The 22,686-nt window shown below is 46.8% G+C and overlaps 3 protein-coding genes across 3 annotated transcripts in view; all 3 read left to right on the top strand.

Annotated features, from left to right (window-relative positions):
- Nucleotides 1-1,574, top strand: part of LOC128124059 (MHC class I-like protein MILL1) — a 28,850-nt gene extending 27,276 nt beyond the window's left edge. The window contains exon 2 of the mRNA XM_052760295.1: nucleotides 1,303-1,574. Within this exon, the coding sequence (XP_052616255.1) occupies nucleotides 1,303-1,574 (272 nt within the window). The remainder of the gene's footprint in view (nucleotides 1-1,302) is intronic.
- Nucleotides 1,575-4,213: 2,639 nt separating this feature from the next.
- LOC128125617 (MHC class I-like protein MILL2) lies at nucleotides 4,214-5,377 on the top strand. The gene is made up of 2 exons (XM_052763195.1): nucleotides 4,214-5,152; nucleotides 5,251-5,377. The coding sequence occupies exons 1-2, from the start codon at nucleotides 4,885-4,887 to the stop codon at nucleotides 5,346-5,348; spliced, it is 366 nt and encodes a 121-aa protein (XP_052619155.1). The 5' UTR covers nucleotides 4,214-4,884; the 3' UTR covers nucleotides 5,349-5,377.
- Nucleotides 5,378-12,614: 7,237 nt separating this feature from the next.
- On the top strand, nucleotides 12,615-20,812 carry LOC128124058 (pregnancy-specific glycoprotein 22-like). Its single transcript, XM_052760294.1, has 5 exons — nucleotides 12,615-12,678; nucleotides 13,951-14,310; nucleotides 17,568-17,927; nucleotides 19,135-19,494; nucleotides 20,538-20,812. The coding sequence occupies exons 1-5, from the start codon at nucleotides 12,615-12,617 to the stop codon at nucleotides 20,810-20,812; spliced, it is 1,419 nt and encodes a 472-aa protein (XP_052616254.1).
- The last annotated feature ends 1,874 nt before the right edge of the window (nucleotides 20,813-22,686 follow it).

The following is a 22,686-nucleotide window of genomic DNA, read 5'->3' as shown; positions in this document are numbered from 1 at the left end:
TGATCAGATTTCAATCGTGCATCTTGGACAAGCTCAGAGATTGGCTGATTTCATGCTCAGGGGTTGGTTGGTTTCATGCTCAGCTGATCAGGGGCGGAGAATGTTTCTTTGGCTCTGGTTTCAGGGACAAAGTGTGTTTCTTTCACTGGCTCTTCTTAACCTTCTGGCTCTGTTTTTAGGGCCAAGGTGTGTTTCTTTCACTGGCTCTGGTTCCAGGGCCACAGTGGGTTTTTGGCTCTGGTTTCAGGGTTAGGGTGTGTTTCTTTGTCTGGCCCTTTTACCCTATAGCCTATGCCCATTACATTAAAGTCATTTCTCCCTCAGCTGCGGTGAGCGGTGAGGCCATCTCTCCCAGGTGTGGAGCCAGTTCTCCCGTGAGGGTTGGGACCGGCTCTCTTGCTCAGTGTCCAGTGAGGGGCAGGGCCAGTTTTCCCAGGCCCACCAATGGCAGGGACAGCTCAGCCTGACCTGATTTCATCACCCATAGATTCCTATGGCTCACTGAGATCCCACAGGCCACAGACATCAACACAGACTCCAGGTGCAGCTGGACTATGGACCCAGACATGATCCTCAGCAGCAGCCATGTCTGGATGTCACCATTGCCCCAGGTGGCAGGGCAGTCCACTCAGATTGACATGGCCCCAGCAACACTGTGGCCCTCAGACACAAACATGTCCCCAGAACTCAGGTATCTGCAAGGCTGTCCATGGTAACAGGAGTCTTGAACACAACACAGACCCTTGCTGCAGTGGGGCCACACTCATGACATGGCCTTCAGAAGCAGCTCTGGCTGGGTTGTCACCATTACACTGGCAGCAGTACAGGCCACTCAGATCTGCATGGTGCCAGCTGCAGCATGGATGGTCCTTGGGCACCAACATGGTCCAGGTTGGCTGATCAGACTCAGGAAACCACACAGACTTCGGTTGCAACAGGAACCACAAATATTGAATCAGGCCCTGGCTGCTGTAGGGCCACAGACACACACATACCCTCAGGAGCAGCCCAGGCCCAGACAACACCAGGGCCCTGGGTAGCAGCACACTACACACAGACCACCATAGATCTGTAGTGCCAAGGCCGTCAGACACCAGAAGGCCATTTTACATCTCTCTACTACAGTCTTTCTGACTCTCACTCTCCTACTCCTTTTCTCTTTCATGCTCTAACGAAACACTCCACTTGGCTTCTCACACTCACACAGGAACACAGTACAGTCTGAGCTCAATTCCTTAAGGCAGAGCTGACTGTGAAAACCATCAACTTGTTAATTGTGTCATCTTTCTCTTCCTCTCTCAGGAACCCATACTCTGCACTATGACCTCATGGCCTTGTCTCTGGAGGTGTCAAGGAAGTCCCAATTCAGGGCCCAGGGATACATTGACAATGAGCTCTTCCTGCTCTATGATGGCTACAGGAGAAGAGCAGAGCTTTGGGGGCCTAGGATCAAGGGACAAGGAGGAGCTGAGATTTGGGCAAGAGAGACTGAGGGCATGCAGGAGAAGGAGGAGCAACTCAGGAGGATGCTGACTGAGGTCATGACCCAGAAGGGCCAGCATGGAGGTGAGTAGGCAGAGACAGAAGCACATAATTCAATTCTGGTCTCTAAAGTCAGGGTTGGGGCTGGACATAGCTAGGATGATTGAATAAACTAGTGATGCTTCTGTGAGGGATGCAGGACCTGAATCCTGAGAGGTCACAGGATGTGCCCAACTCACCTTAAGACCAGAGGGAAATAAGGTCCTTAAAAAATAAGGTGACAAGTCTCTGCCTGGTATGGCCAGGCATTCACACCCTTCAGGCAACTTTCGGCTGTGAAACCCAAGGAAACAACACTGGAAGCTTCTGGCGCTTGGGCTATGATGGGCAAGACTTCCTCACCTTTTTTTTTTTTTTTTTGGTTTTTCGAGACAGGGTTTCTCTGTGTAGCTTTGCGCCTTTCCTGGAACTCACTTGGTAGTCCAGGCTGGCCTCGAACTCACAGAGATCCGCCTGGCTCTGCCTCCCGAGTGCTGGGATTAAAGGCGTGCGCCACCACCGCCGGGCGACTTCCTCACCTTTGACCAGAAGAGCCAAACGTGGAAAGTGTCCATGCCTTCAGCACACTCATCCAAGACCTTCTGGGAGAGGCATGGCCCCAGTGTGGAACAAGTTAAGACTTTTCTGAATGGCATATGTCCTGACCGTCTCCAGAGATATTCGATTTATTTGGGGAACCAATTGATGGATACAGGTACTGACTATGGGTGCATGGGTCCATTCACTGTGTCTGTCTGCATCTTGCCACAGTGCTTATGAGGTGCTGGGTTCTCACTAAATTAGACAAGCATCACATAGCCTAAGGGACACTCAAATAGAGTGTGAGTAATCTCCTCCAGAGCCTCTGTTGTACACATTAAGTGGGGAGGCTTTTGTGTCTCTGACATGAGTCCATAGCTAAAAGTCCCCAAGTATCAGTAACCATAGATTTCACTCCATTGCCCTACATTCTGGGATGCTTACTTTGAAGAACTGAGACAACTGGGTGTGTGGAGTCCTGTCCCTTAGATGGGGTCATCATGATGGAGAGCTGAGATGGGAGACTTCTGCACCTGGAGCTGGTTCACAACCTATTCTGTGTCATGGGTCAAAGTCATTTTGCTCTTGTTCTGGTCTTGATTAAGGAAGATCAAGTTCAGTGCTTCTTCTTCAATTTAATCTTGTGACAAAAACACAGAGCAGTAGTGGGCCTTTGGGTCCTTGTGCTCACTGATAAGCATCTGGGAATCAGGAGAATGTTGAACACAAAGGGTTGTCTCTCCAAAGGGAGAGATGTTTTTCACCCAGGAATTTGGGAGCAGAGAGACAAGGGTAAGAGCCTTCTGATCTTTGAGCAATCTGTATGATCAGGGCACACAGGCTCCCCAAGTCCCTTATCTTAATCTTGTTTGACTCATTCAATCTACAACACTATCCTCCTCTAGACCTTCATCATGAACTTGTTTATCATGAGCCTATTTCTTCAGTTAACCTATAGAATCTATTTTGATGGATGATGTCACTGGTACCTTACAAGACTTTTGATGTAGTCATGTCCTAAGCTTTGTGCACACACAGGATTAAGTTAATCATCACCAGGAATCTTCTTTGCCAATTGTACTGAACTTAAATATACTTAAATCAAACTACCCAGGATCAGACTCTCAAAGTTTAAACTAACACTGGCTACTGCTCAGTGTTGAACCAGACTTCCTTCTTGCCTATTATGGATCGACATTCTCTGCTGGGCATCATGTTCACAGAGACTCCCACAAAGAGTGTCCACAGAACCCAGGGTGGTGAGAGGGCAGTCAGGATGAAGAAACCACTGATCATCTAGGGATCTTCAAGGGGAAATCTTAAAGCCTTAGGCAAACCATCAGGTCCCCGGTCAGTTCCCTGTCCTAGGAAGGCTGGTCCCTCACTGTGCCTTAGAGCATTTAGAACAGGCTTTCTTTTCTTCTGTGGCATAAGGAGCTACAGTCCACTGAGGTCAGGTGTCCAGTCCCTGTGGAACAGGGAAGCTCATGTCCCATCAGTGTCTACAAAGTCTTCTGCATCACAGGCCAGATCAGCTGGCCTCTGACAGCGAGATTTTCATGTGCTCTCAAGTTCTCCAGGTAGGTGGGGGCTGACACCCATAGACTGTCAGGGCCAATGGAGCTGTGTGTGAATCTCATATACTCATCTGACCACAGGTGGCCTGTCTCCCAGGGAAAGGAGGCTGGAGAAAACATCTACAGGGTGACACTATATAATAACTGGTTGTTCCTGCCCTCAGGTTCTCACTAGGAAAGGCCTTTGGGGTCCTCAGCCCCACTGAGCTCTGCCTCGTCTTTCAGCAGTGTGCAGGAGATGACTGTGACCCACCACAGTTCTGCAGTGGGGTGGCACACTCTGACATGCTTTGTTTCTAACCTGTGTCTTTGCCATCCCCACACCCCAAGTTGGGGTTTGGCAGATGGCTCAGTGGGTAAGAGCACTGGTTGCTCTTGCAGAGGACCCAGGGTAAATGCCCAGTATCCATTAGGGGGCTTAATATCATTTGTCACTCCAGTTCTAGGGGATCCAAAACCTTTTGATGACTTTTGTAAGCACTAGGTTACACATGGTACATGTACATTCTTGCAGGCAAAACATTTATATACATAAAATAAAGTAAACAATTCTAAAATATTTAAAAGATCAACTTTTTATTTTTTATTTGGCTTGTCTTTTTCAGAAAACAGAGTTTCATAATTCACCTACCACCTGCCTCTACCTTTCTAGTGTTATGATAATGGACCTGTCTGGGATCTGAAATGTGATGTTTAAAGCTTTAGATAAATCTTGTAACAGAAAATAGAGGTTGTCCTGGGATATTAGTGGAGGAAGAAAGATACTGGTCATCAGTTTTTGGATAAATCCAGGAACAAAGAATCATGGCCACAGTCAGCTGACTGTACTTAGAGAGTCCCTCCCCTGTCCCCTAGAGACTGCGGAGCTGGCTTTGTCCTAGAGAAGAGGCACAGCCCACCACGGTCTGATCTGTGGCCCCTATAAACACTGAGCCTCTGTCCTCTCAGTGCCTGTTGTTCATCTGTGACCTGTGCTGGAAAGAGGGACTGCTGGCCCGTGACAGCAGGGACACCATGTCCTCTCATCATCAGCATGTAAAGAAGGGACTGACTCTCAAGAGCATCAGGGGCCAGTGGAGCCGAGCCCCAGCCTCCCACAGTCCTATAACCACTGAGAGCTGTGCCGTCCAGTGGGCGCCGGGCAGTGAATGTGAACAAGACGATTCTTCTGGGCGACACTCCATTCAGAGATTGAAAGGTCCTCATCTTAACTGACCCGCTTTATCATCTCTCAGGTTCCCCAAACATGACAGTGACCAGCAAAGTGCACAAACTGGGCAGGATCACCCTGACATGCTGGGCTTTTAATCTGAATCCTGCTGTGGCCATCCTGGCCTGGCTTCAGCATGGGAAGCCGGCACAGCAGCATACCTTTGGGCCTGGGACCATCCTGCCCAGCGGAGATGGGACCTACCAGACCTGGGTGTCTGTTTGGGTTCTTCCTGGACAGGAACCACACTTCACCTGCCGCCTGAGACACCGCAGCAAGAACATTGAGGTCCCTACACTCCTTGGTGAGAAAATAGGGCAAGCATCCCTCCTAAGAGAGTGGGAGGCGTGGTCGGGAAGCCCCTGTGGAGTACAATCACTCAGCTTTTGTTGTGACTTCCAGAACCTCAAGCCAGGAAAACTGGTGGAGCCACCAGCTCTGCTTCTGCTCTTGTGGCTTCTGTTTTTCCTGCCGTGTTGGTATTTCTAGGCCAGGCCTAGAGCAGCAAGAACACACAGGACAGCAAGAGACCAGGTGAGCATCCCTGCAGGGTGTGAAAGAGGGTGACAGCTCTCTCTCTCTCTCTCACTCTCTCTCTCTCTCTCTCTCTCTCTCTCTCTCTCTCTCTCTCTCTCTCTCTCTCTCTCTCTCTCTCTCTCTCTCTCTCTCTCTCTCTCTGACTCTCTGTTTTTTTCGAGACAGGGTTTCTCTATGTTGTTTTTGTAGCTGTCCTGGAACTCGCTCTCTAGACCAGATTGGCTTCGAACTCACAGAGATCCGCCTGGCTCTGCCTCCCGAGTGCTGGGATTAAAGGCATGCACTACCACCGCCTGGTCTTTCCTTCTCTTTGTAAATTGTACAGGTAGAAAGGTACCTTTCTTTTTGCTCCACTGGTGAATAGAAGAACCCAAGGAGCCACCATTAACCTATTAACCTCCCCCGCTGTTGGGAGACAGCGCCCCCTGGTGGATGTACGGTGCTGCTTCCCATGTATTCTTAGATACATTAGGAAACACAGGGACAGGAAAGCAGGCAGGACACCCACAGCAAAGGCCAGATTGTGGCAAACCACAAATGTTCCCATCTTTCTACCAAATACACAGGATGCATAGAGCCAAACTATACAGAGGGAGACCTGGTAGCCCAAAAGATGATTGAGAGGCAGGCAATTCACCAGATGATGATGAGGTCTATTCCAATTAGCATCTTGATTCAAACATGGAAACTTCTCCTCAAAAGATATTTATGAAACATCTGGTTGAGACAGTGTATGTATACATAAATACAGACAGTTAAAGATTTTGAGGATATTTTAATCTCTGTGGTGTCTTTAAGTCCGTATTAATAATCAAATGGATCTTTGAAGATCCAATACAGGACTTCTGGTCTATCTTCTAGGTTGAACTACTCTCTTTCTACCTTCAGCCATGGCAGCCTAAAATGATCACAACAAAATTTGTTGAATGTTAATACTCCTTCACAATAAAAGGAAGTAAGCCGGGCTGCCGTGGCACATGTCTTTAATCCCAGCACTTGGGAGGCAAAGCCAGGCAGATCTCTGTGAGTTCGAGGCCAGCCTGGTCTACAGAGCGAGATCCAGGACAGGAACCAAAACTACACAGAGAAACCTTGTCTCCAAGAACAACCCCCCCCCCAAAAAAGGAGGTGAATTGGCCCTCCCAATTCATTTTATTTTAAAAATAATAAAGGGAAATCTATGTATACTACTATAGTGTTTTTAAAAATAAAATTGCTGTAAAGATAAGGAGATAAGGTATAAAAATATAAAAATTATTTAATGCATAAAGATTGATGTATAAAGATTATATGGATAAATGGCTTTAGAATGGGAAACTAAATGGCTTTTATAAGTTACAAAAGTCTGAGTAAGTTTTCTAATGTGTTTAAGGATCAGACTTGAAAACAATATATATGATATTAGTTTCTAAGGTCTGAGATTAACAATTACAGAAAACTGGCTGTAAAGTATGTCCAATCAAGGTGGGGGTGGGGTCGGGAATCAGGTGGGGTGGTTTGGGGGAGAGTACGGAAAGAACCAATGGGGAAGGGGGTATTTCAGGGTCAGTAGAAACCTGGTGCAAAGGAATCTCCCAGGAATCTACAAGGATGACCCCAGCTAACACTCCCGGCAATAGTGGAATCCTACACAGAACTGGCAACTTCCTGTGCCTAGGCAAGACTTCTAATGGAGGTGTCTGGACCCCAACTGAGCTATATCACCTTAGACCTACATTGTGTTCTGACTATGGGATGTGCTGAGGTAAGGGTGACATAGAGATTGTGGGAGTGGCCAACCAATGACTGGTCCAGCCTCAGACCCATGCCAAGAGATTAGCCCACCCCTGACACTGCCTAGAATGCCAGGACCCAGAGGCTAGATGGCCCAGAGACCTAGGACGGAACCAACGAGGACTGTAGAGAAAAATCAAAGTAATGATGCCTAGCGATATCCTGCTATACTCAGAGATTGGTGCCTAGCCCAATTGTCATCAGAGAGGCTTCATGCAGCAACTGGTGGAAACAGATGCAGACCCACGATCAAACATGAGGCAGAGCTCAGGAAATCCTGCTGAAGAGAGGGAGGAAGGATTGTGGGATTCAGAGAGGTCAAGGACATCACAAGAAAACCCACAGAATTAAGTAACCTGGGCTCATAGGATTTCACAGAAACTGAACAAACAACGTGGTTGCAGAGAGGGGGGGGGAGCACATCTACTATCTACCAGAAGAGGAGAAAAAAGCTAAAGTCCGGTCACGTGCTCCGGCTTGAGCCGTTTCGGGCCTGAGCTGCTTGTAGTTCTGGCCCCTCTAAGCTCCGGCCACGTGAGCTGGTGATCTGGCCGCAAGTAGCTCCAGCTGTGTGTAGCAGCTGGTAGCTCCGGTCACGTGCTGCTCTGACTGGATGTGGCCAGACCGCTTGTAGCTCCGGCCAGGCCTGGGGCCTGTAACCTCTGTCCTGTAAGGCCACCAACGGTGTTTTAATGAATTCTTGCCATGTGGGCGCCACATGTAGACGAATTTCTAAACAGCCTTATTAAATAAGACACACAGAGCCACATGCAGAGGTAACAGCCAAAGAGATCAGAGCACTAGCGAAGAGCCACGACTACCTTACCTTACCACCTCGTCGCTTCCCCAGGGAGAGCTTCTTCCTGTGTAACCTGTGTTTTTATTCCCTTTCTCTTCTGCTTTCTCATTGGCTCTAGGCCCAGCCACATGACTTCCTCATCACTGTCTGGTCTATACGGACCTCCAGGTCTCTATGGTTGGTACTGGGATTAAAGGCTCGTGTCACCAGGCTTGGCTGTGTCCTTGACCACACAGAGACCCTGCCTGTCATGTGATTGGATTCAGGGCGTGTGCTACCACCACGGGACTTCTGCTTATGGCTCGCTATGTGACCTCACTATGTGACCTCTGACCTCCAGGCAAACTTTGTTTATTAACATACAAATAAAATCACATTTCAGCACAATTAAAATGTCCCGACTGTGGCTTTGTCCTGTGTACCCTGTGTTATATCGATGTATTCCCCTCCCATCATTTACTCTCACCAGGACTTGTTCCATGAAGACATGCTAGATGTTGTCAAAGAATGTTTCTGCATCTACTGGGACGATTATGCAGTTTATGTTAAAATGGGATGCATAGACCCAGTGAAAGTATTCAGCTGTAAGGAAAAAGAAAGCATAAAACTTGCAGGTAGATGAGTGGAGCTGGAAAATATAACGACTGAGTAACTGAGACCAAGGAAGACAGTGATATAGTCTCTGGAATACCTAGAGAAGTAGGAAAGTTAAAAGAGACATTGGGGGTAGGATCAGCATTGTTCAGATGCTATGAAAGGGGAGTGGAAAAAGGGAGGGGGGTCCTTAACCGGTGGATGTGAATGAGTGCGATGCAGAGGAGGAAGGATAGAAGAGGGATATATAGCATTAAGGATATTTGAAAAATTACAAGGACTCACATTATTATATTACGTTTACCTAAAATTACATCATATACACATATTTTTAAATGAAGTTGGCATGAGAATGATCCACACCAAGAGCCATTGATTTATAGAAATCCAGAACCAGGGATGAGAAACCTCCTTTCAAATTCTTGGTCAGGTTAGTCCAAGAGATTCCTCAAACAATATAGGCTATTAGTGTTGTATGTGAAGAGGAATCACAATCTTACTTCACTCCAACTCCAGGAGATTCCACAAAATGCTTGGGCACCAAATAGTCACCTGGGCATCTCCTTCTGAGTCTCAGCATAGACACTCAAGCAGCATTGGTGCCCAGGACATTAGCCAATGGTTCTGATGGGCTTATGAGTCTTCACAAGACAATCAGGGCCACCAAGGGGTGGGACAGAGGGTGTAAATTTTCCTGATGACTGCACATCCTCAGGGATTAAGTCTAGGCAATTCTCTCTTGCAGGCACGTAGTAACAGATAGTGCTGATTCATACTGCTGTCCTGTCCCAGTGTCAGGGCCTTGTTCACATTTTAGGTTACCTTATCACCATGGCAACATTCACTTACCGAGTGTGCTATCATTGGGAAACTGAGACACAGAAACCTCAATGTGTAGATCTGCCTCACACAGGCCATGGGTGACAGACAAGCTGTCTGTGTACAACCTTGTATACAGTGTCTTCACCTAAGAGACTTTCTCAGGTTTCTGTGGATGGAGAGGAGCTGTTTTCCAGAGATGTTAATCTTGGTCATCAGCAACTTCAGGGGATGTCTGTCCCAGGAAGTGAAAACAAATGGATAGTTAGATTTGGCTCTAGAACTAAACTACCTGCCACAGGAGAATTTGTGCAAAATTCCAGGACTCTGCAACCAGGCTTCTGGACAGGAAATCATGTGTTATCTGGAATTCTGCTGCCACTACTCCATAAAGGCAAAGGACAGGGCTTTTCTTTCTTCCTTCCAATGGACCCTGCATCTAACTCAGGACTCTCTCTGCCCAGGAAGTCACTATTTCAAACAACTTTACATCTGTCTCTCATCATACCTCATTGTGCTTCTTAGAGAAGTAATCCTTTCAGAGATTGGCCTTAGGTCTTGGTATGAGTAACAATCGTCTCATATAGAAAATGTTAAAGTCCAAAATCCCTAACCTAGTTCTGCCAAACACACCTCTGCCATCTACAGTAATATTTGCCTCTGCAAATATCCACCTGGGAGTGCTGGAGAGATGGCTCAGTGGGTAAGAGCAATGATTGCTCTTGTAGAGGACTGAGGTTGTGCTCCCAGGACACCCACGGCAGCTCACAAGCAATCTGTGATTTCATTTCCCAGGGATCCAATGGTACCTTCTGGTTTCTGTGTGCACCAGGCATACTTGTGGTTCACAGATATACATGCGGTAAAAATAACCATACACATGTAAAGAAAGACAGAAATGAGGAAAGAAAGAAAAATGAAGGGAGGGAGGGAGGAAGGAAGAAAGAAGAAAGAGAGAGAAAGAAAGAAAATAGCAACTAATATTTCAGGAAATATCTCTTTATGGTCCTTACCTGTAAAATACAGAGCATTACAGGACAAGACAATGATTTTGCCTCAAGCTTACCTGTACCCCTTGTTCTTCACTTTCCTAGATCATTCTGAGACTCATTTGTTTTTGGGGACCTTGCCTCATCTCCATCACCATCATACTCCTGAGAATATTGGCCCATGTTATGATCCAGGCTGCTCATTTAGCTGATTGACAGGCACTCTCCTGGTCTTGTGTTTGAGATTTCTGTACATAGAGTTCCAGATTACATACAGTCTGTGGGTACTTCTCAGGGAAGCTCAATGGGAAGCCTTATTCTGTCCTATCTGTAGGATTTACTTGAAAATCATTGCCTTTGAGGGCACTGGAACAGGTTTATCAGAGGATATCAGTACAGCATCATTCCAAGGTAGATGGTCCTTGATTGTATAAGAAAGCTAGCTAAGCATGAGCCAGAGTGTGAGCCTGCAAATGAACCAGCAAATAGCACGTTTTATGCCTTGATTCCTTCAGTGCTATAATACAACACAGGCCAGAAGGGAAATGGACTCTACTCTCTCTTCTAAATTGCTCTTTTTTCAGGGTGCTTTTTTTTTTTTTTTTTTTTTTTTTTATCACAGTAAGAGTAAGAAACAGAGAACAATGTATAGGGAAGTCACGCCTATTTGAATTAATGTGATTTGTACTCAAGAGCAACCCCCCTCAGAACACCCGGGCAAAGAGAAGTTAGGATATAGACAGCAGTGATTGGCCAGAAAGTGCACGTGCAACCCCTACATTAGTGTCCTCTCCTTTTTTTTTTTTTTTTCACCAGACAGGATTTCTCTGTAGCCCCAGCTGTTCTGGAACTTGCTCCACAGACCAATCTGGTCTAGATCTAAGAGATCCCCCTGCCTCTGCTTTCATTACTAAGTTCATCTGTGTCCTGTCTTTTTAATCTCAAGAGAAATGTCCTAGTGTTTTCTTCTGAAATTTCCTGAGCACAAGGCTCCTCCCGAGAATGCTCTTCCTCTGTGTTCACACCACTTCCAACTTTAGTCCAGGGCTTCCCAGGACAAATCTTGAACCCTGTCTAGACCCATCCTGCAGTAGATGGAATTAGGAGTCCTGAAGAGCACAGTGGTCAGGATGACAGGGCCTGCATCCCACCTGTGCTGAACATATCAGGGAAGTTCACATTTGGCTTCTAGACCATGCTTGCTGTAGCCCTAGACATGACATTGCAGTTCTCCCAGTGATCTCCAGGGGGCGATAGCAGGGTACACGCTCAATGCTATGAAAATTGTTTCTTGAGTCATGATCTAGCAGACTGCTTTCCATCTCTGTCCCTACTAACCTTGAGCTCTCTCCCTAGGCCCTGCTCTGACCTACTGGCTCCTTTCTTTGTCTGAGAACACCTTTTTGCATGGGGACCATGACGTTGTCCTCTCTCCTGGCATCTCTCATAGGGGAAGACCAGATTACCACCGGGGAATCACCTGTAAAAGGGCAAACGTGACCCAGGAAGGCCAGAAAGGACATGGGTTCAGCCAACACATAATGCTAGAATATTACCTTGAAACCATCCATAGGGAGATGGAGTCCACAGCCCTTTCAAGGACACACAGGTCACCTCTTTCCCAACACTGAGCACATGAAACTCCTCACACAACTGCTCCTGAACCTCTCTCTTGTATCTTTAATTTGACTGGTGTCATTAGTGATAAAGGACTGATCATCATACCTAGTCATCACTCAGCTTGTCTCTTTTCAGCCCTCAGAGACGTTTCTGTCACCTTATTACTGGGGGTAAATTCCACTTTCCAAGAGCACTGAGAATGCAGGGTAGAGTCTGGGCTCAGCTGGGTCTCTGTGTGACAAGGACACATAGGCGTGATGAAGCTAGGACACATACACGTGATGAAGCTCACTCTTTGGTGCTGACAGACCTAAGGCAAGGACACAACAGGCGTCAGCCCTGGGATGAGCCGTTGTTCTCTGAGGGCATGGGGATGCTTATCAGCCTTGTTGCTCAATGTGTTGCTTGGAGGAGAAACAAAAAGGGAATTTGAGGGAGATGCAGGACAGCACGGAGAGTAGAAGGGATTGAGCAGTGTGTTGGACTCAAACCCCATCACTCACCACCCTTTGGATTCTGGGAAGTGCTCCTGTCTCAGAAAAATCTCAGCCCCAAAGGAAGAACAGCAGAGCCTGAGTTCTGTGTTGGAGCTGAATCTCTTCTCCTCAGAGGGAGGACAGCAAGTGAGAAGATTGATGGAGGAGTCCTCTGTGCTTCTCTGCAAAGGGTGTACCCTCTGGCAGGGGCTTCTGCTCACAGGTAAGGGTCCTCACTCTCTAACTGTGTGGGGAGGGGAACTCAGAAGCAAGTGGGAGTCTCCTAAAGAGTCAGGATCCTGAGAGGAGACTCAAGGTTTCTGTTTGCAGTCATGGGGCAGAAGGTACAGTGAGGGACAGAGGCTCAGCGGCCTGAAGTTCTCAGAGGACAGCAGGTGATGACGGTAAGGGAGAAGGGTCAAGCACTCCATGTTCACAGTGAGTTACATTGGCTGCAATGTTCTCAAGACAGCTGTTCCCAACCATGACAGCACGACCCTCCAAACAGAAATCAAACAGGGGAGGGCTAGTGCGATGTCTCAGTGTGTGAAGATATGACAACCTGAAACCAACCCTCAGCTCCCACACAGTAGATAGAGAACAGACTCCTGCAGGCTCTACTCTGCCCTCCACACAGATGCTGTGGCAGCACCCACACATGCACACCCTGACACGTGTGCCCCCACACATATTTGTGGAAAACATCTTCATATGTGCACAAGAAGGCAGCAGCTTTCGCAAATACACACATATATTCACATAAGTAAATCTCAAATCATTCATTTCACACTTGAGTATAATTATTGTCATAAGCTCCAATCCTAGCAATTATGAAGATAAATCCATGGAGACAAACTCCTTCTCCCTTTCTTCTTTTTTTCCTTTGTCCACTGGTGTCTGAGTCTTTTTCAGGAACTGAACCTTCCAAAAAGGTCAGACTAATCCTGCTCCTACAAATCCCTGGTTCTGCCCAGCAGTGGCCTTTAATCTCAGCACTTGGGAGGCAGAGTCAGGTGATCTCTGTGAGTTCAAGGCCAGTCTGGTCTACAGAGCAAGTTCCAAGGATACACAGAGAAACCCTGTCTCAAATAAACAAAACTAAAACCAAACCCCAAACCCCCAAACAAAAACAAACACACAAACAAAAAGCTCTGGTTCTAGCGGAACTGATGTCAGTATATCCAAAAGAGGACATCGTGGGTTGACTACAGTCATAGAGGGAACAGAGAAAAATGATCAGAAGTGAGGACTTTCCAGAGGAGGAGTTCAGAGAGGCATTGCTCCTCACTCCAAATACTCTCTGTAAGGAGGATATGGGACACCAAGTGGGGAACCAGGCAGACACCTGAGCAGATAATTACTAAGAGAGTTACTGACACACTCAGACACTTTGAGTCAATGGAAGTCATGTTGCACACCCCTATTCACACACCTAAGCGGAGTGATGATCACACCCATTTAATATTGGTGGTTTTTTTTCTCAATTCCTTTCTAGCCTCCCTTTTAACTTTCTGGCACCTGTCCACCACTGCCGATGTGACCATTGAATCACTGCCGCCCCTAGTGGCCGAAGGAGAAAATGTCCTTTTCCTTGTCCACCATCTGCCAGAAAATCTTACGGCCTTAGCCTGGTTCAAAGGACTAACAAATATGAAACAAGGAATTGCAATGTATACACTACACAACAATTTAAGTGTGACAGGGCCTGTGCACAGCGGTAGAGAGACAGTATATCACAATGGATCTCTGTTGCTGGAAAACGTCACCCAGAAGGACACAGGATACTATACTCTACGAACCTATAACAGACGTGCAAAAATCCTATCAACAACATCCATGTACCTCCAAGTGCACGGTAAGTGATTCATTGTGAACTCTGTGAGCTCTGTGAGTTCTTTTTCACTGGACATACACAGGAGAGTGGTTTGTGCCTACCTTGCCCATAAGACCGAGATGTAATCATGAGATTACATGAACACATTACATGTAAATGTGTGGTAAATGGGGAGATAGCATAGCTGTTCTTTTTTTTTTTTTTTTTTTGGTTTTTCGAGACAGGGTTTCTCTGTGTAGCTTTGCGCCTTTCCTGGAACTCACTTGGTAGTCCAGGCTGGCCTCGAACTCACAGAGATCCGCCTGGCTCTGCCTCCCGAGTGCTGGGATTAAAGGCGTGCGCCACCACCGCCCGGCTAGCATAGCTGTTCTTAAGGAAAGACTGCAGTTCCTAGTGAAGAAATGAAGTGGCACATGAGAGAAACAGAGACAGTTAGCAACTGGTCATTTATAGTCAGTAACCTCATGGCCTTGCCAGGTGGGGCTTCCCATCAAAGAGTCATTCACTTGGTGGGTTGACATATGAACACCAGTTATCACCTGCTGTATGCTCTCATGACCCTCGACACCTATGCATTGTGCCCCAGTTGGGTTTGAACAGGATGCATATGGTGTAGAATAATGGCATAGATCAGAATCTTTTGTTTGAGTTTACCTTGCACACGGGTGGATGTGTGGTGGGTAATTCAGCCAAGGATATCTGCCTCTGTCTAACTTTTGAGGTTCTTACCAGGAGTGTTTCCTTGAGACAGACCGTGACTGAGGAAAACATGAGATCCTCACAGAGATGCCCTGCCTGCAGACCTCTGTTTGAAAATCAACTCCAGGTGTCCATGAGAAGCATTTTATAAGTGTTGGATTTTGACTTCCTGATGGCAGGGAACAGAGCTCCCTAGTAATGAAGGTCTTGTGATGTGTGGAACCAGACTGCACTGTCCTGAAACCTTGGTTGGGCTCCATCCCCTGGACTATCTTCTTCAGAGAGTCATCAGGGGAGCATAGCTCAACAGGTGTCCGTCCAGGCCATTAACTAACTGTCCTCATTGGACATATGAGATTTCATATGAAGGTCATGGTCCCCAAGGAGAAGGACTGAGGACACAGATTCTCCTGCCAAGTGCTTGTCTTCTGGGTCCAGCTTGGGGAATTTTTTTTCTGCAGGCAAATGGCTATAGGCTGAGCTGATCTGACAGCTTCACAGACATGAGCCGTATTTCCCCTGGTGAACACCAGGGATGTTATCAGGACACATAATGAACTGGCAGAAAAGTACTTGCCTGAACCAGGATCTTACCTGGTAGCCTGGTTTTACCCATTTCCACAGACCTGGAAATCATGGTCCCAGCATTCTCAGACAGGCTGCTTAATGTGTCTGCTACAAGGCCAGGAGATCATGTTCTGTTTCCCACTTTATGTGTTTCCTTTGGGAAATATAGGCTATCCAAGGGGAATGAACTAAATAGAGGTTCCAGACATCTCAGAAAAACTACAGAGCACATGGGCAGACCCATTACACAGCTCATCAAGAAGGAAAAGTGGGAGCATGGTCCTGAAAATCTTGCACAGGCTGAAGGAGCTCACAGCCTTTTTCCAGGAATCAGGTCACCTCCTCCCACACACCTGAGATGTGAGACTCCTGTCACATCTTGGACCTTTGACCTCAGTCAGAACCGAGTCTGATGGAGACTCCATTGAGAATAGATCTGTTCTTTCCCCCACACATCACTCATCTGGTCCCTCTGGAGCCTCAAAGGCAGATTTGTCACCTTCCTGCTGGGAGCAAATTCCATGTTTCCGGAGCACTGAGAACACAGGGAAGATTGGGTGCCCAGCTGGGTTTCTTTGTCACACAGTTGTGCAGATTGTCCCTTTTTGGTGCTGACAAACCTAGGCCGGGACACAGCAGAGTGCAGTTCTCTCATGTCACAGGGATGGTCATTACCCTTGACTCTCACTCCGTGTTCTAGAGACAGAAACATAAGGAGAGAATGGGAAAGGAACTTGGGGCAGCACTGAAACTGGAGGGGCTGAACAATGTGTTGAACACTGACCCACCCTCAGCCTATGGGACTCTGGGAGGTGCTCCTTCCTGGGAAGAGACTCAGCTCAGATAGGGGAAGGACAGCAGAGCTTGGGAGCTGTGATGGAGCTGAAGAACCTCAGAGGGATGACAGATCAGCCTACTGAGGCAATGGAGGCCACTCTGTACTCCTGTCCAAAGGCTGCACCACATCTCAGGGGCTTCTGCTCACAGATGAGCAGACCAGGAGTTGACAGTGTGTGAGAGGAGAGGGCTGATGTACTGTCTGGAGTCTCCTGAGTGTCACAAGGACGTGAGTGGAATCTCAGTGTTTGCAGGGGAGAAGATACAGAATAGGAGAGAGGTTCAGCATTAGAATGCTCTCATTGAATATTTACCAGTAAGGGTTGGGAGACATTATTCTTGCATGAAGTGAGTCAGCATGACCACAATATCCTGAAGACTGATGCTCTCAGCTTGATGGCCCAAATAAAAATCAAGCTGGTGTGGATCACTGATGTGGTCCAATAGATAGAGGCATTTGCTTCATTGTCTGGCTAGCTGAGACCAATGAACAGAAGTCCTCTTACCTCCACTTAAGTACTATGTCCTATATGCACCCCACACACTAGACTAAACCTTACACTACTCACACACAAGTATAATATGTAAACAAGTGTAAAAAAAATCAAAGATAATAGAATGAGTGAATATTATATTCCCAAACCTATGAGTTTCTTAAATCTATGGGCATACAGGGTTCTGGGACATCATTCATTCATTCAGTCTCCACATGTTTCTGTGTTTTTTCTAGGCACTATTTAAAAAAAAATACAAGACAACTCAGGGTTCTTATGATGTCCCAGTTTGAGTGGACTTGAAGTAAAGAAAGCTAGAAGGTGAATTCAGGTGTTGGCTGCAACCCCAAGCAGAACAAATTCATAGAGTAAAGACACAGGGTGTGTAGGGGAAGAGGTCAGGCAGGCATCACCCCAACACTAACACTGTAAATATGATCAGGGATCAGATGGCAGTAAGACAGGGCTATGTTGACAACTGAAGAGAGAGAGCCACATAGTGGAAGTGACAAGTGTGGGGACACTGAACATGGGGATCATGTGCAGACCTCCACCAAGTAGGGCAGGGAGACACTTAACCCACAATCCTAGGCTGAGCAATGGACATAGCTGCCAGGACACAGGGCCTCATAAGTCAAATACAAAAGTCTCATTTAGATGGATCTCTCTCTTCCCTTCTAGCTTTCCTTTGGAAGTGTGGGCGCCTTGCTACCTCTGCCCAGACCAGTATTGAATTAGTGCCACCCAGCGTTGCTGAAGGGGGAAGTGTTCTTCTACGCATTCACAATCCCCCAGAGAACATTGTAGGCTTTGTCTGGTTCAAAGGAACGACTGACTTCAAGAACGTTGTGGCTACCCACTTTATATCAGACAGGAAGTCAGCTGTGTGGGGGCCTGCATACAGCGGCAGAGAGACATTGCACAGTGATGGATCCCTGCTGCTTCACAGTGTCACTCAGAGAGACCGTGGATTGTACACCCTACGAGTTCTGAGAACAGACATGGGAAAGGAAGAAACACAAGTGCAACTCCATGTGTACAGTAAGTGACTCTCTGTGACTGTTCAGTGCTGGGTGGGGCTTAGACACACAGGGCTGTCATGGCTGGTCTAGCCTCCCTTCCCTCTGCTCTGTGTCCCCACGGGGAGGTTTGAGCACTTAGTGCAGGACACACTGGTAGAGACAAATGGCCATAGATCATCATCCATCTTCTGACTCCACCTGCATCAAGGAAGACCTTGATGGAAAGTAACTCAGCCTAAGATGCCAGAGTCAGCTGAGGTTCTTGGGGCTCTAGACCAGGGAGCCCTGAATCCTGTCTTCCTTCCAAGGCTGGACTAAAGTGACCCAAGGGAGCATTTTCTAGTGCTCTATACTTACAGTCTCTCAAAGATGATAGGGAACAGTGATTTAAGAACATCCATATCAAACTGGGATATTTATTAGCTCCAAATTGAGAGTGTCATAAATAAAATCCAGGAACTGGTATAGAGCTCATATAGTGCTTTCTATTGGCTTGCTCTTCATACTTGCTCAACCTGCTTTCTTACATCACCCAGGACTCCTGGCCCATGGCTTGAACTGCCTGCATTGATCTGAATCCTTTTGCATGAGTCCCCAATTTAAAATAAATGTAAACTATTCTCTTGCTGACAGGCCAATCTGGTAGTAGTGTTTACAACTGAGGCCTTGTCTTGCAAAATGACTGTAGCTTGTGTCAAGTTGTCATAAAACCAGCCAGCCTAGTACCCAAGCCTTTTAAAGACCTGAGCCTGCCTTGAAGATCAGACTGCTCCCAGCCCCAACACAGCCCCAGACCTAAGGAGTACTTGACAGAGCAGCAAGTGCATCAATTAGGTCAAGTCAGAGATTGAGTGTTGCCTCAAAGGAAACTGAAGAAAAAACTTAGAAAGTGAAAGTTCCAGGCCTGTTGAGTTCTGGGGAGGCATCATCTCAAGTGTACATCCCAGTGTACATGAGTGTGTGCAGTGTCTGATTGAGGCCTGTGAGGGAGCAGCCATGTAGACACTCAAGGGGACAGTTCCATGAAGAGGACATGGCACTATCAGGGGCACTGTTGGAAAGGAGGAGGTCATGTTTCTGCTCTTCATTAAGTGGGGTAGACACACACAGACCTGCACCTCTAAGCTGAGTAATGAATCCATCTGCTCAGGATGGAGGTCATCATCTTTTCAACAAGCACAATGATCCCCATGTGATGGTTTTTTTTTTCCTGTTTTCCCTCCCAGCTTCTCTTTCTCTGTTCTGTAACCCTTTTACTTCTTCCCAACTCATGATCCAACCGGTGCCTCGGTATCCTGCTGAAGGGGAAGGCGTACTTCTCCAAGTTCATAATCTTCCAGAAGATCTACTCACCCTTGTCTGGTACAAATCAAAGTTTAGGACTCCGGTCCTTAAAATTGTAGAATATAACAGAACCATCAATTCCATCTCCTGGGCGCCTGCACACAGAAGAGGATGGATGTTGAACAATAATGGATCCTTGATGCTCCAGGATGTCAATGAGAAAGATGCAGGAATGTACACACTGGAAGTTTTAAACAAAGATTTCAATATTGAAAAAGCATACGTGGAATTTTATGTAAAGAGTAAGCGACTACAGTTTCCGATGGCTGGGGGTGGCTTATCCTACTTCATACACTAAACTGTCAGGACTGGGCTGTGTCTGCTCTCTCCCCCATTGCATTGTGTCCCACACTGGGGTTTCGGCTCTTACTGCAGGACACATATGGGGTAGACAAACTGTAATAAATCAGAACTCCTCACCTGTCTTTATGTGCAGAGAGGGGGATCTGTGCTGGGTAAACTCAATCCCAGGGTATCAGCTGCAGCCCAGACACATGGGGCTCTCACCATGCACATGTCCCCAGAAAGACTCTGTGGGAGTCAGGTAGTCCCTGGCTGAGGAAGCCATGAGGTCCTCACAGAGAGCACAAGGAAGCCCTGAATCCAAAGCTTTGCCCTTGGATGGACTCAAGGTGACACTGGGGAGATTTTTGTAACTCTTTGTTTAGATTTCCTGTGAGAGTTGATAGGGAGCTTGCTGTCAGCTTTACTGATTGTCCAAGTCATAGGACTGTCACATAGTGTGGAACCATCTGTGCACTGTCATGACAGCTGCAGTTAGGTAGGTCACCTGAGCATCTCCTCCTGAGGCTCAGTGGACAGGTGTCTGGACCATTAGCCTGTCATTCTGATGGGCTTATGAGACTTCACAGGAAGGTCAAGGCACCAAGGGAAGAAACAGAGGCAGCAGCTACTCCAGATTCCTCCTTCACCTCAGGGGCCCAGCCTAGGGAATTCTCTTCTGCAGGTGAATAGTAGCAGATGCTGCTGATGTGAGCAGCTCCCCATCCCAAGTTCACACCATTGCTCATAACTAAGCTTAACTCATGGGCACAGCCATGATCATTAGGGAGGGCTAGATGTGCCTGTTACAGGGAAACGGAGACACAGGAAACAGTGCCTGAATCAGTGTAGAACAGTCCCTGGGTGGGAGATCCAAAGTAGAAGATATGTTTATAGACACAGCTCCAAATTCTCCCCACTGGAAGCTTTAAAAAGTATAAAGAGGGCCTGATAGAACTCTTGGGACTTCTGTCATTTATTACCTTCCTCCGTTTCTTTACAGAGTATGTGACACAGCCCTTTGTTCGAATCACTGACACCACAGTCACAGGAGGTACATCTGTGATCTTCACCTGCATTTCACCCGACACTGATATCTCCATCCGTTGGATCTTCAATAACCAGAATCTGCAGCTCACAGAGAGGATGACTCTGTCCCCGACAAAGTGTGGACTCAGAATAGATCCTGTCAGGAATGAGGATTTTGGAGAGTATAAGTGTCAGATCTCCAACCGCTTCAGTTTGAAGACCAGTCTTCCAGTCTTCTGGCCAAGATGAGTTAGTGACCTCTCTCCTCTCATCCCATAGCACAGTGGTGTCATTTCTTTATCAATGGATTACAGAATGGAGAAAAATTATATGATGAAAATGATTAGTTACTACTCAGGTACAGTCATCATGGTGACTCATGGCTATAAACCTGAGATAAGTGTGTGTACAATGGAAGGCCAGGATTTAAAGTGAGATTGTCTTAAAAGGAAAATAAAGCCATCAATATGGTATATAAAAATTCAAAGGCCTCAAGAGCTTAGGTTGTGGCTGAAATACATAGCGATACCTCGGAATTCATGGGAAGCAATTTCAGGAGCCCTCAAACTTTTGAAGACTGCTGTCACAATGGTGCATTGTTTGCATAGAGAAAAACATCCTTTCATACGCTCAAATACATCCCTTGTTTAACTAATTCACCTAGGCCCAATGCTGCCTGTGCACCAGTCATCCATTTGAAGTGAGGAAGAGTGACAGGAGAAGGGTCTGCCCATGTTTCACAATGGACATAGCTGGTTTCTAAATAGCTTTGATCCACAGTTTGTTTAATGCACAGATGTAAAATCCTTCACGTAAGCACAGATCATACTGTGTTTCATCCCGAGAGTGGCATTCACAGTGGGGCCTTGCACATGAGTGTTTTCCTGTTAATATGTATTTCTTTCCTTTTTTTTAATCCTCTTATATATTACATCCTGACCACCGTTTCCCCTCCCCCCACTCCTCCCTAAACTCCACTTCTCCTCTACCCCAGATCCTCTCCTTTTCTGCTTCCCTTCAAAAAATAATCAGGCCTCCCTGCTATATCTACAGAACATGGCATAACAAGTTATATTAGACTTGCCACAATCCCTCACATCAGAGCTGGGAGAGGCAACCCAGTAGGAAGAAAAGGGTCCAAAGGGCAGGCAACAGAGTCAGAGATGCCCCCACTTCCACTGTTAGGAGTTCCAGGAAAATACCCATCTACATTACCATAACTTACATGCAGAGGCCCTAGTTTAAACCCATACAGGGTCTGTGATTATCTCTTTAGTCTCTGAGATACTCTCTAAGCCATGATTAATTGTTTCTGTGTTCCATGTTTTCATGGTGTCCTTGATTCCTCTGGTTCCTACAATCCATCCTCCCCCTATTCTGTGGGTTTTTCTTTCCACTCCCGAGTGTTTGGCTGTGTGTCTCTGCAGCTGCTCCCATCAGTTGCTTGATGATGCCTCTCTGATGACAATGAGGCTAGGCATTTACCTTTGAGTAGAAGAGACTATCATTAGTAATCATTTCGTTGACATGTTTTTCCGGTCATGTTTGGTTCTATCTTGAATTTCTGGGTTGTCCCGCCTCTGGTTCCTGGCCATCCAGGCAGTGTCAGGTCTGGGCTCCCTATCGTGGCCTGGACTTTAAGTTGGACCAGTCATTGGCTGGCCACTCCCACAAGTTCTGTTCCACCATTACCCCAGTACATCTTACAGGAAAGACAGATTGCAGGTCAAAGGTTTTGTTGTCCCAGTCCCACTGCTAAAAATCTTCTGTGGTTATAGAAGATGGCTGTTTCATGCTATCTATCCCTTGCTACTAGGTGTTTACTATGGTCACTCTTATGGATTCCAGGGAGTTTCCACTGTAGTAGGTTTCCACGTTGCTCCCCAAATGCCCCCACCATCCCAGTCATTACTCCAAGTCCTTTCTCCTTACATTCTACCTTCATCCACCTGTTTCCTTTTGTTCCCATCCCCACCTCCACCCAGTCCTTTCACAAAATCTATTCTATTCCTTGAGACTTCCCAGGGAGTTATGTGAGTCCCACTTGAGTCCTCCTTGTTACTTATCTTCTCTATGCATGGAATAAAACAGGACATCTGATTGTTTGTGCTCAATATTAGTTT

Source organism: Peromyscus californicus, unplaced genomic scaffold (assembly GCF_007827085.1).
Source record: "Peromyscus californicus insignis strain IS unplaced genomic scaffold, ASM782708v3 Scaffold_4__1_contigs__length_199733344, whole genome shotgun sequence".
Taxonomy (NCBI): Eukaryota; Metazoa; Chordata; class Mammalia; order Rodentia; family Cricetidae; genus Peromyscus; species Peromyscus californicus.
This window is presented reverse-complemented; position numbering and strand designations above follow the sequence as displayed.